Source organism: Mauremys reevesii, linkage group 2, assembly GCF_016161935.1.
Source record: "Mauremys reevesii isolate NIE-2019 linkage group 2, ASM1616193v1, whole genome shotgun sequence".
In the NCBI taxonomy this organism is placed as follows: Eukaryota; Metazoa; Chordata; order Testudines; family Geoemydidae; genus Mauremys; species Mauremys reevesii.
In genome coordinates, this window is record NC_052624.1 from 114,145,891 (window position 1) to 114,165,493 (window position 19,603).

Consider the following 19,603-nt stretch of genomic DNA (forward strand, 5'->3'; position numbering starts at 1 on the left):
CTGAGGAGCTGATGTGGCACTAAGGTTTAGAGGACCTCAGAGACTTTTTGTTTAGTAAATCAAAGAAATTACCTCTTGTAATAAACTGTGAACAGGCCTGAGTCACACTAGAGCTTTCCTAAAGGCCATATTGTGGCATATAGTCACTGGGCTGAGTAGGTGAGCAATGTGGGACTTGGGAAGGGATTGTGCCTCAGGGTATTTCTACATTGCAGTTAAACACTGGTGGCTGACTCTGCTCACAGGGCTTGGGCTATTTAATTCATAGAATCATAGAATATCAGGGTTGGAAAGGACCTCAGGAGGTCATCTAGCCCAACCCTCTGCTCAAAGCAGGACTAATCCCCAGGCAGATTTTTACCCCAGTTCCCTAAATGGCCCCCCTCAACAACTGAGCTCACAACCCTGGGTTTAGCAGGACAATGTGCAAAGCACTGAGCTATCCCTCCCGCCTAAAATAATACCTCCTAGCTCTTATATAATGCTTTTCATCAGTGGATCGTAAAGCACTTTACCAAAGAGATCACTATCATTATTCTCATTTTACAGATGGAGAAACTGAGGCACAAGGTCACCTAACAGGCTAGTAGCAGAGTCAGGAATAGAACCCAGGTCTCGTAAGTCTCACTCCAGCACTCAAACCACTAGGCAGCACTGCTCTAATTTGAGGTTTAGACATTTGGACTGGGCCTCTGGGACTGTCCCCCATCCTAGAATCACAAAGCCTGGGCTCCAGCCTGAGCCCAAACATCTACAGTGCAATTAAACAGCCCCATAGCCCAAGCCCCACAAGCCCAAGTCAGCTGATTTGGGCCCGAGTCAGCTGATACAGATGTTTAACTGCAGTGTAGACATATTGTTAAAGAGCCGTTATGCCTGGTGTGCAGGAGGGCTGCATCATCCATCTGCTACAGTACATCATATTATAACTCAACACTTTACAGTGGGTCCAGTTCTCATTTCACTTATCCCAGTTTATTTAGGTTGATTTTGGAAGAGAGACCCCAGGTCTATATTGGTATAAATACAATGAGACCAGGGGCGGCTCCAGGCCCCGGCACGCCAAGCGCGTGCTTGGGGTGGCAAGCCGCGGGGGGCGCTCTGCCGGCACCGCGAGGGCGGCAGGCCGGCTGTCTTTGGCGGCTTGCCTGCAGAGGGTCCGCTGGTCCCGTGGCTTCGGAGGACCTCCCACAGGTGTGCCTGCAGAGGGTCCGCTGGTCCCGCGGCTTCGGAGGACCAGCAGATCCTCCGCAGGCAAGCCGCCGAAGGCAGCCTGCCTGCCGTGCTTGGGGCGGCAAAATGCCTAGAGCCGCCCCTGAATGAAACTCAGTATCAATAAGAACAAAATAAGAAAATAATCTCTTTCCTGCCTTTAAAGAAAAATATATTTACTGGTTTTATAAACCTTTCCATATTAACTTTACGTATGAACTCAGACACTGAAAAATGACCACAAGATGTTTTTACATTTCTATGAGGCTTTAACTACTTGTTTTAGGAATTTCATTCTTATCTCTTCCATTCCATCCATAAATTCTCCATCTTACGTATAACTTTCTTATAAGAAATTCTTTTCATTAGATCTGCTAGGAATTGCTCTACGGATTGGCCAACTTTCTCATCAATGCCTTGCAATTATCTTCCATGCAACCATTAAAATGACAGAAACCCACTTAGAGAGCAAGAATAGTTCATTCGCACAGAGGTTAAAAATCAGAGAACAGTAGCAAGAACTCTGAAAATATTTTAATTGCACTAATGACCGCCCAGATAAAAGAAATGTGTGGTTCTAAGTGCCTTTCCATGCATCTTAATATGCAAAATAGTTTTGCCCTACATTTGTGAATGACATAAAACTGCCCCAATTTGTACATACAAATACTCCACTTTACACATCTGTATAAGTGAGTATTCGTAAGGAACTATGGACTGAATCCTGCAAGCATTCCTCATGCAAATAGACCCACTGAAGTTAACGCCTAACAGTGAGTGTTGCAGGACTGGACCTTTTCATGCAGCCGCTGCACGGTGGGATTTTTAATATGTGAATAGGATGCAATTCATATTAATAGTAATAATTAGCATTATGTAATGTTTTATCCATTGAGAGCCTTGTACCAACATTAATTAATCCTCTCAATATCTTTAGGAGGTAGGTTATTTTGTCCCTGTTTTACAGACAGGCAATAAGTTTGTGACATACTCAAGACCACAGCAGGAATAGAATTAGGGAGTTCCTGGCTCCCAGTCTCGTGCTTCGATCACACTTTTCTTTCTCTCAAGTGCCTTTTATGCCCATGGAGCAGATAAGTAGCCATTGAATTGTGTTAATAGTTGATGAAAAGCACTGCAACCACAATCTGTTATCTTAAAAATCAAATTCTGCTCTCATTTGCACTGATGTAAATCCAGAGTAATTCTAGTGACTTGAATTGAGTTAATCTGGATTTATACTAGCATAACTGAAAGCAGAATTCAGTTAATGTTGCAAAAATGCATGTTTTACAGCCCACTGAAAGCATGCTGCATGTTGAAGAACGCACAATACTGAATAAGTCTTAACTGGCTAATATTTGGACATTGGCAAGTTGACTAATACAGCTTAAACTATTAATTATATGTACTGTGAGAGCACACAAAAGCTCCAGCCAGAATCAGGGCCCTATTATGCTAACTGCTGCGTAAGTATAAGATAATTTGTATAGATAATATTCTGAATATATTTCTTTGTGTGTAGGTTGGCACTGCTCATCCTGGAAACCAAGAAGCTAACATTTATGGTAAACTATTGGGTTTTTTACTTCTTGTAGCAATGTATTGGATCAAATATGACCCTAGTTGTAGTGACCAAAAGTCTCAGCCATCTCCTGGCTATTAGGCAATCTACACCATAAGAAATGATTTTGTGGTCTCAATTGTGTTCTTATTAAACTAGTATCCACATCCCAAAACCCACCAACACTGTTGGTACAAATTAGCAGCCTGTTGGCAGTGTTCAGCATAGAGGCCAAGGAGTGAATGAGCCATGGGACTGAACTATCCTTTCTCTCAGAGCTGGTATCTCTTTACCAGGGATAAGACACATAGATGTGGCCGCGTGGGGTGAGGCTGCAGTCCCATTGTTATGTGTTCTCTGTCATAATCGGCTATAGAATTGTATGGAATATGCAGTCACACAATCAGTCCTCCTGTGCTCTGGGAACATCTCAACAGCAAACTCGAAGGCTAACCTGAAATTACTCCTATGGGAAGAAAACTGGATTGGCTGATTCCCAATTCAGCCAGCCCAGAAGAGCCCCAAATCCTGCCTGATGAATGCTGGTCCCACTGCTCTCACAGGTGACTGTGTGTGTTCTGAATGGCACAGAACATTTCCTTGGATCAGCCAGTCAGGGTGGGAAGCTCCTGCCTATGATCAGAGCTCCAGTCCCATTGCTTGGGCATCAACAGTGTAATCCATGAAGGTATTTAGGTACCTAAGTCCTGTTTTTAGGCACCACTCTGAGCCACAAAACTCCTGCCACTGAACCGTGTAGGTGCCTGAACTCACTCAACATCCAAGTTTTTTGCCTGTGGGCATACCCACTGCTGCCTCACTCTAGGCACCTATCTCCCATCTAAGCCTGGGAGTGATCCACGTACTGGACGAAGAGAGGTGTTGGGTCTCCTAAGTCACATGTGGGGCCCAACCTGGTAGGCAGCCTCTGAGCATGGCCTCTCAGATGAGTTCCTCCTTCTCCTCCCTCACAGCCCAGTGGGGGAGGAGAAGGAGGAAGGGCCTCTCTTATAACTCGTGGTCCAGTGGTCAGAGTATTCATCCAGGATGTGGGAGACCCCCAGTTCAAGTCCCATCCTCTTCCTGAGGGTGAGAAGAAATTTGAACAGAGGCCTACCACTTCTCAGGTGAGTGCTCTCACCAATGGGCTCTAGTCATTCTAATGCTATCTCTGGCCCAATTAATATTTAATTAAAGTGGAACAACTCCAATAGGAGAGATTGAGGGAACCCCATATCAGAATAGTTCATAGCCTTGTGGTTAGACTACTCACAGGCAGAGGGGGGACTTGAACCAGGGGGCATCTATCTCCATGAAATGGGTGGGCTCAGCACATATCCCTCTAGTTAGCATCTCCCACTGGCTAGCTTAGGCTGCTCCCCACCTAGCCTGCTTGATTTGTGGATTGCAGTTTGAAGTGTCTATCTCTCCCCATTCAGTGTATTGGGAACACAGACACCTAGCTTGGGCTATGTCTACACTCCTGCCTATGTCAGCAAAACGTATGTCACTCAGGGGTGTGAATATTCCACCTCCCTGAGCGACATAAGTTACATGACATAAGTGGTAGTGTTCACAGCACTGTGTCAGTGGGAGAGCTTCTCCAGCCGACATAGCTTATGCTGCTCACAGGGGTGGGGTTTATGCTGACAGGAGAGCTCTCTCTTTCCTGTCAGCACAGACAGTCTTCACCAGATGCGCTCCAGCAGCACAGCTGTACCAGAACAGCTGCGCCACTGCAGGACTGTACGTGTAGACATGGTCTCAAGCTTTGTGGATTGCAGTGTTTTTCCTGTGATTTTTCTCAGCACCTAAAAATTAAGTTTGGCAACGCCTAAGTCCCTTTGTGGATCTGTGCCAAAGTAAATATCATAGACAGGATCAACCCCTCCTTAGAGCAGGAATCACAGCAAATTACCCCTGAAGAGATTTTTGAAAAGGAGAGATCAAACCACCAAAATCTCTTTCACTTGCAAGGGAAAGAGTGTTTGAACCTTTCTGGGGAGACAGAAGAAATTCTCCCCTTCCCTTCACTCTGTAGGAGGATGAGGTGAGACCTATTGAAGAGAAGATAATTTTCCAAGGCAGAGAGAGAGAGAGAGAGAGAGAGAAGTGTAGACATCCCCAGGGAGGGAAACAATGGTGAAGGGAGACAGATTAACAGGGAGGGAATGGTACATATTGCACCCTCCTGCAGAAGTGCCCTTGGGAGGGCGACATTAGGCCAGGAAGCTCTGCAAGCATCACAGGTGGGGGATTCCTTTAGTTGCTCCCCCTTAGTGGAGAGGGATTTCAGGGATAATGGAGGAGGAAGGAATGTCAAACCTGTAGAGTCCAGCGATGAACAGGAAACTGTGCAACAGACTTTAGTCTCTGGGTCTAAGCCCCTTCCAGCCACATTGCTGGCACTACTCCCTCTTGGCAGCAGACATGGGCCTTGTACTTGGAGAACATTCCACTGAGTCAGTTCCCATCCCTTCCATCTCAGCTCCCAAAAAGAGCCTCAACTCCTGTCCTCCATGGCATTTTGCATTGCTAATCTGATCTTTGAATCTTGCACACCATGAGTGTAACTAAAAATAGCCATTAATTGTGCCCAATTGTCCATTAATTGTGTCTGATAGGCATTAAAATTGGTCCAAATCATAATTGGAGATAGACCAATCTCCTAGAACGGGAAGGGACCTTGAAAGGTCATCAAGTCCAGCTCCCTGCCTTTGCTAGCAGGACCAAATACTGATTTTTGCCCCAGATCCTTAAGTGGCCCCCTCAAGAATTGAACTCACAACTGTGGGTTTAGTAGGCCAATGCTCAAACCACTGAGCTATCCCTCCCACCTCATTTGAGCCTGCGTGGGGAGACCCCAATGGATTTCTAGTCCATCGCCTTAACCACTCGGCCACGACTACTAATAACCCCCAAAGGCTGAGAGCCACCCTCCCTGCAGACCCTCTCAAGGGGATGAATATTCCCATAAAGGGAAGGGATTGGAATGCATTTTCCCCACCAGCCCCTGCAGGGATTCCTCAGTCCCCATTAAACACTACTCTGGGTGTGCACAGGAAGGGGGCATTGGTGCAGCCATGCAGGCAGAGCCCAAGCAAGACGGAGGTGGTTTCTACACCAGCCTCAGATACAGATGCAATGTGTGTAAATTATAAAAGAGGCCGTGGGATCTGTGTTAATATGGATCCAGTGGCACTAATACACTGCACAACTGGAGTGTAGGGTTTCAATGGCTACTCCAGCCCATAAACTGGAACTGTGAAGAGTGGCCATGGAGAGGACTGCACTGTAGCCCCATGCCTTGTCTCTGGATTTCAGGAGTGAACTTCACTGCCATACCTCCTGCCCGTCACTCAGCATAGGAACACTGCACTTTGCACCTGTGTAGCCATTTACACCTGGCAAAGTAGCTGTAAAATGCAACCACGTGAGAATGGAGTTATTTGACACCCACTTTGTTCAGGTGTAAATGACTACATAAGGGGCACTGTGGTGGGGAATCCAACCTGAAAAGTCCCATTATGTGGGAGTGAATGTCACCCACTGGTATCAGATCCATTGAGTAAGAAGAGTGCCATGTTGTCTAGTCACCTGACAGAGTAGATCTGCAATTGAAACTGGAGGTGGGGAGCAAATACATGGAAGAGAGGATGCAAACTCAACATTGATTTGGGTGCAGGTCTACCCCTTCCCCCACACTCTCCTGCCCCACCTGGTAAGGAAATCTTGCTAAAAGTTTTTATATTCTCTGAAAGAATATTGGTTTTTTTCCCCATTAGTCACACTCACTTATCACAGGCAATGAATTGTAAATAGTTTTGTTGGCCTCATCAGAAGTCATTATTTATTGCTCTGTGATAAGAAATTCAGATGCCTGAGTGATGAAGCCGCTGGAGATACACCTCTACCCTTTGATAGTGCTTTCTCTACAGTACTCTTAGGATGGTAGACCACATCAAGAAGGTATCTCAGCTGGGGTGCTCTCTGGCTTTGGCTTACTTCAGGCAAGCCCGGGTTCCTCAAGAGGGGGAGAGATCTCAAGACAGAGACAGCCTTACAGAGGGGTTATTTCAGGTTCTTGAGGCAAAGAGGAAATGGCAGTCCTTTTGAAATGCCATGGGAAGGGAGAAGGCATCAGTAGCTAGTAAACAGTTATGGGGAAAGCTGGGGAAGCTTGTAACAAGGGAAAGGAGCCTCTAAGTTTGAATAAACGTGTTTAGAATCCGTTCCCAGAACTTTTGTGGTTGGCCCATCACTAACACAGTATCTGTCACACCATATTTGAAAATGATACTTTGCAATAACTTTCATTTGCTAAGAATGCATTTCATTTTCTGGCAATATTTTTATGGCAGGTATAAAAGGCGAACCAGGCTCGTGGGGACTGCATGGCCCACCAGGCTTAAAAGGTGAAAAAGGAGAGAGAGGCTCACCTGGACTACCAGGTATTATGAGTATGATTGTAGAGCACTATATGTACTTTTCAAGTGGGTTTATTTTAAGAGATGCAAAAAGACATTTTAAAAGTCATATTTATTTCCTGTGCCAAACCAGGTGTTTAACTTAATCACAGTTTATTAAGGCCCTGATTCCGCAAGGTACTTAAGTACATGGCTAACTTTAAGCATTGGCATAGTCCCACATCTGTTTGAAGTTAGGTATGTGCTTAGATTCCTTGCTGAATTTGGGCATAAATCAATAAACCCTATAATATTATGGGAAACATCATCAACTTATTTGTGATTTTTTTTTCAAATAAATGTTTAGAACTATCTGGATTGTCACAACATGTTAAACTGGTTTGAAGGACACCAAGTCCTTTTATTTGCCTGGCATTGTCAGCCAATTGTGATGAAGTCTAGTGCCACATAATTATTGGCATCTGTGTTCAGTACAAACATTTATTTGTCTTGATTATCAAAAGTATTGACACTGATAGCAGTTAATGGGGCCTGGAAACATCCTAAGAGGAGTTGCCCACTAAGGATTTATTTTTATGGGAGAATTTGATATACATAGCTAATACATTTAAATTAGATGAGTTAGATTGTTGTAAGCTTCTTGGGGCAGGGACTTTTTGTTCTATGTGTCACATACTGTACAAACAATGTGGTCTTTGTCTAGGGCTCGTAGGCAAATCTTTTCAGCCAAGGTTGCTGTTGTATTTCATAAAGTCTTCCTGTTTGTGCCCGTTTTAATTACTAACTAGTTAGAAAAAAATCAGAAAATGGAAAAGTTATATGGATGGACATTAGAAATAGGGAAACATAAAAGGAGCACTGTAGAAATTAAGAAATATTTTCATGTGTGGTACTTATAATATTTCAGGCCTTCAATCCAGAGCTTTAGTTTTGTGACTTAAAATAACTTTACAGTTGTTATCTTCCAGAGGGCAGCTCTTCACACTAAGCTTCTATTTTGACTTTTTGCCCCTCACGCTAACCTTTCTGCTGATCTGTATCACATGCTTCTAAAAAGTTTGGAGGGGCTCCCCAAACATCAGCCAGCTTTTAAAATGCAGGAACTGGGTACTTCAAAGGAAAACTAAGGCTACGTCTACAATACCTGCCGGATCGGTGGGTAGTGATTGATCTATTGGGGATCGATTTAACGTGTCTAGTGTAGACGCGATAAAATCGATCCCCGATCGCTCTGCCGTCGACTCTGGAACTCCACTGCGCCGAGAGGTGGAAGCGGAGTCGATGGGGGAGCAGCAGCGGTCGACTCGCTGCCATCGTCATGGCCAGGTAAATCAACCTAAGATACGCTGACTTCAGCTACATTTTTCACTACGTAGCTGAAGTGGCGTATCTTAGGTCGACCCTCCCACACCCCAGTGTAGACCTGTCCTAAGAAAAAATCCTGTTTTATGAGCTACCCTACTCACACTACTTCTCACACCCACATTTTATTAAATTTATTAAATTCATTAATATTTTGATGGACAATCACAATGATATCATGTTCCACATACTTGTGATGTGTTTTCGGACTCTCACCGGAGATAAAGTGGGGTGAACATTACACCTTCGTTATGGTCAGGATATCACTTCCTCTAGTCTGAAGACAGAGTTCATCTTTGTTCTCTAAAGAACAAAGGTCTATTTACTTAGCCTGCCTAGAGAATCCAACTGACCTTGTTGGGTTTCAGATTTTGCTAAAGGAAAGCACCACACAGTTAGTGGCCCATTCTGTTGTTGCCCTAGTTGAACATTACCATCATTTTTTGTTCTTGATCATTATAGCAGCCTAAGTATCCTCTCCCTATAAGACATCCTTATAGGTCATATTGGTCTGACAGATGAAGTGCATGAGATAGAGATTAGAGTGCTATGAGTTAGCTCAATTGAGCACAGAGAGTTTTCAAAGCTGTGCAAATGGCATGGACAGTTGTAGCTCTTCTGCTGTAGCATCTTCAGAGTTCCAATCATGACAATCACATGGTGAACCATGGCTTTGTTTGCTCGGAAATGTTGTGGAAAAATTTCTATCTAACTTAACCCGATAGTTTTTGTTTGTGAATACCAGTCTGTCTGCCTTCATACTTGCAGATACTTGTCTGGAGGGGACAAAAGCAACATCTGTATGAAATGAATGAATTTACAAAAACAATGAGAAGTCTGGTGGCACCTTAAAGACTGTTAGAGGGAGGGCTAGCTTGTTAGAGGGAGAGATAGCTCAGTAGTTTGAGTATTAGCCTGCTAAACCCACCGTTGTGAGTTCAATCCTTGAGAAGGCCACTTAAGGATCTGGGGCAAAAATCAGTATTTGGCCCTGCTACTGAAGGCAGGGGGCTGGAGTCAATGACCTTTCAAGGTCCCTTCCAGTTCTAGGAGATTGGTATGTCTCTTATTATTACTAACAGATTTTATTTGGGCATAAGTTTTGTGGTTAAAAAATCCACTTCTTTTTTCACTTCTATTTTTCACTTCTGTTTTCACTCCATGCATCTGAAGAAGTGGGATTTTTACCCATGAAAGCTTATGGCGAAATAAATCTGTTAGTCTTTAAGGTGCCACCAGACTCCTCGTTGTTTTTGTGGATACAGACTAACATGGTTACCCCTCTGATACATGAATGAATTTGACTTTGTCTCACTGAAATTCCAGATGTTCTGTGGAACCCAATAGCTCTTATCGTGCCTGATCCAGTGCCCACAGAAGTCTACAGGAGCCTTTCAATTTACTTCAGTGGACTTTGTGTCAGTCCCCTGGGTGTTAAAATCAAGCAGAGTATTGATTTTGTATTGGGTGTATGTTTAGCAGAGAACATTAGTGCTTCCTCATTGGAAAACAAGGTGCCAGCTTCCGTCACACAAGCAGTTGTTAAGCTTTTTCTCAAAAGAGAGCCGGAGAGGTACTTTTACTGCCTTTCTGAAGTGTGGTATGTTTTAATTTATGAATGAATAACTAGATGGTGCCATATATTCCATTAGGATTTGATTTAATAGACTTCCCTGCAATTTGTTTGAATTCAATTAATCTTCTAAACTGTTAGCCCTAATTTAAACTGATTACAATACATCAGGGAATTCTAAGTATCTCTTTGAAACAAGTCCATCATGTTGCTGTTGAGCACTGCAAAAAAAAAAAAGGTTATTTCTCAAACCTACACAAAAACAGCAGAGCGAGGGCATGAAAAACAAAATACTGACTCTGTAGTCTCAGGTTATCTAACCATCACCAGAGCATAAACACAATCCCACTGACACCAGCCCAGCAGTGATGCTGGCATACGGACCAGATGTTGGCTTTTGCGACAGTAAAACTGAGGGGAAACAAATGTTTGCCACATTAAAAAGGTCAAGATGATTATGGAGAAGAGTTATATTTTAAACTTCTAGAATAATACAGATAATGGCCTTCTAAAATGGAAATTATGGATAATTTAGCCCTTTTAAAATGGAAAGTACAGATGATTTTTGCACTAAAATAATGTACTTGATTTTTCAGGTCCTCCTCTGCCTTCAGCATATTTCAGCCACTTTGTTAACAGCATGAAGGTAATTACTTGCCATGTGTATCTTAGTTCTGTTCAGCTTTTTAAATCCTATATTTTAATATGCATTAAATAGAAGACAAATACTAACATACAAGTGGAATACACACAATGATTGATTTATACCAGAAATTACAAATTAATATATTATACAATTATTCAAATTAATAGGTGAATAAACAAGTTATCATATTACTATATAATATGCCAAAAGTAAACAAAGGAAATTACTAATGTACAAAGTATTATCTGGGTTTTACTGCTAAGTAGTTTCTTTTCACAAATTGTATTAAAATGAATCATACTTTGTCATTATCTACTTTAAATCTCCTCTATATTTCTCAAACTCTTTCATATCAACAATGGAGTGAGAAAACTTTTGCTTTCAAACAGACTGTTAGAGCAAACATAGCTACATTTAATACATGAAAAATCAGTTTTGTACAGACTGCCTGTTATTCCTTCTCCCAGACTCGCTGATGGTTTTCTCTGTAGGATGGGAGAAGTACAAGGAACAGTCAGTGTCGATAATTTTGTGTTGTCTCTTCTTCCATCCTACCTCCTTCCCTTTCTCTCCCCCCATAGGCACTAATCCTTGCTCTTCTACACACCTTCAAATATCTGCTCTGCTTTTGTGAAGTTTGAAGTCTGCTTTTTCACTGACTGCAGGAAAGGGGATGGAGCCAGTACAAACTATTTTACAGCCTTAATAAAATAAAGGGTCTGTTGGGAGCCAATAGTTCTGTCTCCCTTTATTTGTTCTCCAAAATGGCTTATTAAGGAAAACCATCTGATCCAGACCTCCCCGTTTCAGCATTCATCTGTCCTCCCACTATGGATTACTGTATGTGCTGGAATTGAATAGGAAAGGAATATTAATTTAAAATGCTTTTATTTTGCTCTAACTGAATTAGAGCTATTATATCCTGTCTTGTATCAATATAAGATTTCTAGTATAATGTAATCGGAATATTCCATAGTGATATCTCCAGAAGAAATTAAATCAAAATGTTATGTAATGGTATAACCAATTCCCTTGAAAGATTATTATAGAGGAGGTTTGCTATCAGATTTTCTTCCTGCTCAACCATTTATATTTTCTTTGGTGTAATGTGTAGCCTGCATCAACTCAAAGAGAGAAATTTTCCCCCTTGGATAGGATGGGGCTTATTTGATTTAACAGAATAATATCTCCACCTTAAACAGATGCTTTCATCTATAAAGTGCTGTTTTGGCATTTGTCCCCCCATCTACAGAACGAGATGCCATACAGCAAGCTTCACAACTCCATTTACCAGGAAGCAAGAGGGGAAAATCTGTCAATCACAAAAGCTATAAGTAGCTGGGCTGCTCACTCCTTTCCCTGAGTCTGGTTTGCCACCTGTCCTGGGACTGAGTAATTCTTGCTCAGTTTTCTGCTGCTTCTAGTTACAATCTTATTTCTCAGAAGGAAGAAATAAGGAAGACCAAGAGGAGGGTAGAGAGAAAACAAGCATGTTACAGAACTACAGAAAGAAAATAATGAGAGACTAGAACGTCTGTTGATGTGGCTCTTATTCAGCAGGGAGAATAACAACTTTCTGTTTCAAGGCTCTTCTTGTCATTCCTTCTCTCAGACTCACTGACGCACTTCTCTGTAGGATGGGAGAAGAGAAGTACAAGAGAAAATCATGTGCCAATATTTTGTGTGTCATCTCTTCTCCCATCCTACCTCCTTCACTTTCTTTCCACCTGTCTACAGTAATCCTTGCTTTTCTACACATCTTTAAATATCAGCTCTATTTTTGTGACGTCTGTAGTCTGCTTTTTCAGTGACTGAAGGAAATGGGGTGGAGCCTGGCTCTTTGCACCTCCTGTGACTTTTGCCTCCAGCTTTCTGGTGGATGGAGGTATAATTGCAGTAGGGAATCTTGTTTTGAAGGATAGCAGAAGGAGAACTACAATAAACACAATTTGCTCTACCTAATTTTCTCCTCTCTGTGTGGGAGAAGTAGATTATTTGTTTTCATTATACATCACTGGGGAAGGGAGTCATATCAAAAAGCAGATTTTAAGCTCATTGTATCCTGTATTGAGATTTTTAGTGTAACTTTATGGGATCAATGGCAGGTTCCAATCCTGTTTCAACTTAATTTTTTTAAATGCTTTTTCTTCTAAGGGTGAGAAAGGAGACACTGGCGAAACTGGCTTCAAAGGGGAAAAAGGAGAACCAAGTGGAGGGTTCTTTATGTCAGGGCCTCCTGGACCCCCTGGACCCCCTGGAAGACCAGGACTAGTTGTAAGTGATGCAGTCTGTCTTGCAACATAAATGTACATGGGCATTTTCTCATTCCAGTAAGAACTAAATAAACACAAAAAACAAACTAGAGAAATGTGGGCTACATGAAATTACTATAAGATGGGTGCACAACTAGTTGAAAGAATGTACTCAGAGTAATTATCAATGGTCCACTGTCAACCTGGGAGGGCATATCTAATGGGATCCCACAGGAGTCAGTCCTGGGTCCAGTACTATTCAATATTTTCATTAATAACTTGGATAATGGAGTGGAGAGTATGTTTATAAAATTTGCGGATAACACCAAGCTGGGAGGGGTTGCAAGCACTTTGGTGGAAAGGATTAGAATTCAAAATGACCCTGATAAATTGGAGAATTGATCTGAATTCAACCAGATGAAATTTAAAAAATGACAGTGCAAAGTACTTAACTTAGGAAGGAAACACCCAGTGCACAAAATGAGGAATAATTGGCTCAGTGGAGTAATGCTGAAAAGGATCTTAGGGGTATAGTGGCTGAATATGAGTCAACAATATGAGGCAATTACAGAAAAGGTTAATATTCTGCGTGTATTAAGAGGAGTGTTGTATGTAAGACATGGGAGGTAACCATTCCACCTTACTCTGCACTGGTGAGGTCTCAGCTGGAGTACCGTGTACAATTCTGGGCACTGCAGCATAGAAAAGATATGGACAAGATGTAGAGAGCGTCCAGAGGAGAGCAACAAAAATGATAAAAGGTTTAGAAAACCTGACCTGTGAGGAAAGGTTTTAAAAAAATTGGACATGTTTAGTCTTGAGAAAAGAAGACGGGGGTGTGGCGGGGACCAGATAACGGTGTTCAAATATGTTAAAGGCTGTTATAAAAAGGGCAGTGATGAACTGCTCTCCATGTCCACTGAAGGTAGGACAAGAAGTAATGCGCTTAATCTGCAGCAAGGGAGTTTTAAATTAAATATTAGGAAAAACATTCTAACTCTGAGGGTAGTTAAGCTCTGGAACAGGCTTCCAAGGGAAGTTGTGGAATCCCCATCATTGGAGGTTTTTAAGAACAGCTTGGACAAACTCCTGTCAGGAACGGTCTAGTTTACTTGATCCTGCCTCTGTGCAGGGGGCTGGATTTGGTGACTTCATGAGTTCTCTTACAGCCCTAAATTGTTATGATGTCACTGACTTTTGTTGATGGTTTTGTTTGTTTGTTTGTTTTTTGGTCAAACAAACTTTACAAAAGTTAAAGTAGGTAAGATTCTGAAAATCCTCTTCTCTGAAGCCCCAGACCTGCAAACACTTAGGTACATGGGTAATATTTTATGCAGGCAAGCAGCCCCATAGAAGTTGATAGGACTACTCATGTGAGTAAAGTTAGGCACATGCATAAAAATTTCCAGGTTTGGGGCCTAAATCAGACCACTGAACAGATTTAAAGTGAGCTACAGATTTATTTGTGGTAAAAATTGCAATTCATACTTAGTAACTGAATTAAGAATTAGGCTAAATCAAAGGAGAACTGTATCCAACAGGTTCAGTGTGGGGAGAGCCCACTCTCTCATTACACTGTCTGAATTTACAAAGACTATTGCCTCTTTTGGGCACATTGACCAATAAAGGGTAAGAATAAAAATATATAGTAATCTGCCAGTGGCAGCATTCTCAGCAGAAGTCCTTCAACTTTGTAGCTGGTCAGAGAGAGCCTTTGTTACACACTGCAAGATCTACTTGTTTGTTCAGGTTTTTCGTTGAAAGATGGCTGGGGGAGTGTTTTGTTTGGAAGCTGTCTTTCTAGGTTGTAAAATCACACTATGCCATGTGTGATTTTTATATTTCCGTACATATGCCTAAATGTGTATAGCTATGTGTATTTTAGAAGTTTAAAAATAAATACAAATAAAATTAGTATGACTTGCATATAGGATTTATTCACAATATTAAATATACACGTTTTAATATCATCTGTGGTAATTAAGTTGCCAGACAAAACAGATTTAACATTTTGCTCTGTTGCCTGAATTAGCTACATCAATAAGTAGCTTCATAATACCAATAACATAAATTAAGATATGTCTGATGTTACTGGTTATATCATCATAAAGGGCAAAATAATCAGTACAGAAATAATATAGTGTCCATATTGAAAAATGTTGGCCATCTAGTTAACTAACATTTTCTAACATAACTAACATCCTGTGCTCCAAAACCATTAATGAAAAATCCCATGTGTATCAGTCTGAACAGTTCCTATACAATTCAGCTGCTTTGTAATCTGTCTAGTTTTTTATCCTGTGTTATTCACCATAAAAATCAGGATTAGAAGCAGTTTTGCTAATCCCCAGGTGGATGGCGCCTGTTAATTGGCTAATGTATGGGATTTGCTAGGTTCCACTAGTGATAACTGTGCCAGAAAAGAAGGAAGGTTTGTGGCAACTAGGAAGGAGTGCCAGGATAGGGCCCTTGCCTGCAGTGTGTCCTGAATTATCCCATTTGACTCTACTGGGAACTGCTCTCTCTGCACCAGTCTGTTGTCAGGCAGAGAAATGCTTTGCCTGACGAACAGCAGAAACTGGGTGACACATCAACTGCAGCAGACAATGACCAGGCATTTCAGACACATGGCCCCGACCTGTTCCATATATGCAGGCTGGCCTGAAGGATGTGTGGGAGAGGGGTTGAAGATGCATGGGGATCATGATGCTCCCTGCCGAATTGCAGGATTCCCTATTCTGGCACTCATAAATTGGGAGGCTAGGTAGATGGGGTCTGTTGTTTTTTTTTGTTTTTTTTAAGAAGGGAGAGGGCAAGGTGAGGAATGGGGTAGAAGGCTGGGATACTGTTGCAATGTGGGAGGCACTCAGGGTGAGTCATGTATCCTTGGGGCTAAAACCTTCTCACAGGCATCATGAGACAATCTTGACACTATTTTAAGTATATCAAACATGGAGTGACCTTAGATGTGCACTGGTGGTTCAGGTGCATGGTGAATAGTGTACAGCATTAGGGGGGAAATCAGATACTCGGAGCAGATCCAAGTACCTGGGCCAAGATTTTCAGAAAGCATTGCAAAAAATTAGGCTCTAAATCCATAGTTTAGGTACCTAAATAGTAAGATTTTCATTTTCTGTTGTCTTCAGTGAGAGCTTCTGAGTGCTCAGCATTTCTGAAAATCAGAACTACAGACTAAATTATGCCCAAATATGAGTTTGAGAGGCTAACTTCAGGATCTCGCTATTGAGATCAGGGTGCTTACGCCATTGCTCACTCAGACTGCTGCATGTTTATCATTTTTGTGTTTAAACAATAGTCTCCTGTCTTGACAGGGGCCAAAGGGGGATTCAATTGTTGGGCCAAGAGGCCCCCCTGGGTTACCTGGCCTACCTGGATCTCCAGGGTATGGAATAGTTGGACCTCCCGGCCCACCAGGCCCTCCTGGACCCCCAGGACCTCCAGCGATATATGGCTCAGGTGAGGGAGCTCTGAACCTGCTTTTTCCTCTCTGTGTGTTTGTGTGTGCGCGCCCCTGCATCCCAGCTTAGCCAGCCACTGTCTTCCAGAGCCTACCTGTCCCCATCCAACCCATCTGCCTACCCTGTCCCTGTAACCACATCTGCTGTTCAACAGAATTATCAGACACATAGATAAACACAACTTGTTGGGGAAGAGTCAACACAGTTTTTGTAAAGAAAAGCCCTGCCTCCCTAATCTGTTAAAATTATCTGAGGGAGTCTACACGCATGTAGATAAGGATGATCCCCTTGGTATTATGTACTTGGATTTTCAGAAAGCCTTTGGCAAGGTCCTTCACCAAAGGCTCTTAAGAAAACTAAGTAGCCATGAGATAAGAGGGAAGGTCCTTTTATGGATTATTAACTGGTTGAAAGATAGGAAACAAAGGGTGGGAATAAATGGTCAGTTTTCACAACTGAGAGAGGTGAACAGTGGGGTCTGTAAGGAGCTGTACTGGGCTGTTACAGAGGGATCTCTCAAACCTGGGTGACTGGGCAGCAAAATGGCAGACGAATGTCAACATTTTAAGTGCAAAAAATGCACACTGGGGGAAAAAAATCCCAACTATACGTATACAGTGATAGGGTCTAAAGCAGCTCCTGCCACCCAAGAAAGAGATCTTGGAGTCACCCTGGATAGTTCTCTGAAAACTTAGGTTCAGTGTATAGCAGCGGTCAAAAGGGCTACCTGCGTTTTAGGAACTATAAGGAAAGGGATAAAAAATAAGACAGAAAATATCATCATGCTGCTATATAAATATATGGTATGCCCATACCTTGAATATTGTATCCAGTTCTGGCCCCCGCATCTCAAAAAGGATATATGGGGACTGGTAAAGGTTCAGAGAAAGGCAAAGGTAATCAAGGGGATGGAACAACTTCAGTCTGAGGAGAGACTAAAAAATTAGGGCTGTTCAGCTTGGAAAGGAGACGACTAAAGGGCAGTATGATGGAAGTCTATAAAATCATGAATGGTATGGAAACGTCACTAGCAAAGTGTTGTTTACCTGTTTCACACGTACAAAAACCAGGGGTCACCGAATGAAATGAATAGGCAGCAGATTTAATTCAAACAAGGGGAAGTTATTTTTCACACAATGCACAACTAATGTGGAACTCGTTGCCATGGGATGTTGTGATGGCCAAGGTATAACTGGGTTAAAAAAAGAACTGGTTAGGTTCATGCAGGGTAGGTCCATCAATGACTATTAGCCATGATGGTCAGGGATACAGTCCCATGCTCAGGGCCACCTTAAACCTCTGGTTGCCAAAAGCTGGGAGTGGAAGACATGAGTGGATTACTCCATAATTGCTCCGTTCCGTACACTCCCCCTGAAGCTCTGGTACAGCCCACTGTCAGAGACAGAATATTGGGCAACTTGGGTCATGGTCTGACCCAGCATGGAAGCTCTTATATTTTTCTGCATTTGAGACAGGCTGCTTCCTTCTCCTCCACACTGACTGAGCTCCAGCAGGGGGAGGGTGACATGGAGAGCACAGAATTGATGGTCACTCTGCTCTCCATTCCACTGCCTGGTTCCACAGCTGCTCTCAGCAGCCAGGCTTACATACGTTTGCAGGGGGAACTGCAGGGAAATTCTGCTCAGTCCAGGGCTGGAGCATACTCTGTGAGTTCGGCCCTGGCAGGGCATGCTCAGTGGAAATGGGATGTTTGGAGAATTTTGTTGTCAAACATCAACTGGAAACTTTCATAGGCTTTATAACTTGGCAAATTTTCACAGGGCCAGAAAAAGGATGATGCCTTCTGCCAAATTTAAGGTTCCAGCTCATAAACATGGAGGCACTACAGCTTCTGAGTAAAACAGTTGTAAGAATTTTTTAACATAGGCAAAACCCACACATTTTCAGTTTTCACACCTTTGTTGGGTTTGAGTGTACTAGATTAGCACAGAGACAAAATGTGGCCCATATATTCACACCCGAGGGAGGAGTTTTGTAACTCACTTTAGACTGCAGCTCAGCAACTCCAAACTTGCAGAGGTACTTCCTTAGGGGTTTTATTGCCGTAACCAAGTGTCATGATTTGGAGCTGGCTGAACTTTTGACCCCTCTAAAGTCTCTTTGAATGTACAGAGGACAGTCTGCTTGCTTACATCTATTCTGGGGTGGTATCCTGCCAGACTGGGTCCTGTACCCTGTGCACTGACTATGACTCCTCAGCAGGCCTGACTGGGCTTGAGTCCTGCAGTTCTTCTCTTCGGGAGCTGTGACTAGTGGGTGAATATGAGCCAAAACAGCCTTTTAAACCACCAAGCATTGTTTAGTCTCAACAGATGGAACACAGCATAACAAGAGCAAAGGGTCAGTAACACAACAACCAGCCTACGCGCATATCTTTCTTACCCAAACCTTACGTAGGCCTAGCTTATCCAGACACCCCAGCATCTGGGGGCTGGGATTCAGCCTGTTTCCCCTCGTGTCTTACCCCTTCTTCAGGGGCAGACCTTTACTGAAGGTAAAAGCCAATTTATGCAGCCCAGCAGGGAATCAGGGATAGACTTCCAAGCAGTTGGCTCTCTGAATTGCAATATAGTTATCTGTAGATGGGTGGCTATCAGAAATGTTTGTCTGCTTTTCTGTCTGAATTAACCCTTGGTAAGATAGCAAATACTATATCAAACACACAGAGATAAACAATATTCATAAAATATTACAGGCAGCTACCATGTCCTCCACACCAAGCACTTCTTGGAAATTGCTTAAGACCCAGTCAAACTAAACAAAACATTCCAGACACTTGTTGGGTGTGTTCCTTCCCTAGACTGTTCTGCCACTGACCTCAGTCTCCCTCCTACGCATACTCTTCTTTGCTTTATTAAGCAAACTGATGAATGTCCTTTTAGTAAATCTGAATGGAGCCCAGGCATGAATTTGTCTCCTTTTAATTAGGCTCCTAGTTAGCCATGTCAAAATTCCCACATGCTGTAATGTGGAAGACAGGAAAGGCTAAACTACTGAATGCTGGGTTTGAATCAAGCCTTGGTCTAAAAAGATCCCCACAAGTGCACCAGAATGATGACTCTGTAGA

General features: G+C 42.6%; 1 protein-coding gene across 9 annotated transcripts in view; it reads left to right on the forward strand.

Moving 5' to 3' along the window:
* Window positions 1–19,603, forward strand: part of COL15A1 (collagen type XV alpha 1 chain) — a 276,139-nt gene that overhangs the window by 245,730 nt on the left and 10,806 nt on the right. For all 9 annotated transcript variants that reach the window (XR_005594255.1, XM_039525414.1, XM_039525413.1 and 6 more), the window contains 5 exons: window positions 2,738–2,780; window positions 7,138–7,227; window positions 10,735–10,784; window positions 12,939–13,058; window positions 16,369–16,513. Coding sequence is in view for 8 of the 9 variants with exons in the window: in XM_039525414.1 (XP_039381348.1) it covers window positions 2,738–2,780; window positions 7,138–7,227; window positions 10,735–10,784; window positions 12,939–13,058; window positions 16,369–16,513 (448 nt within the window). In the remaining variant the exon portion in view is untranslated. The remainder of the gene's footprint in view (window positions 1–2,737; window positions 2,781–7,137; window positions 7,228–10,734; window positions 10,785–12,938; window positions 13,059–16,368; window positions 16,514–19,603) is intronic.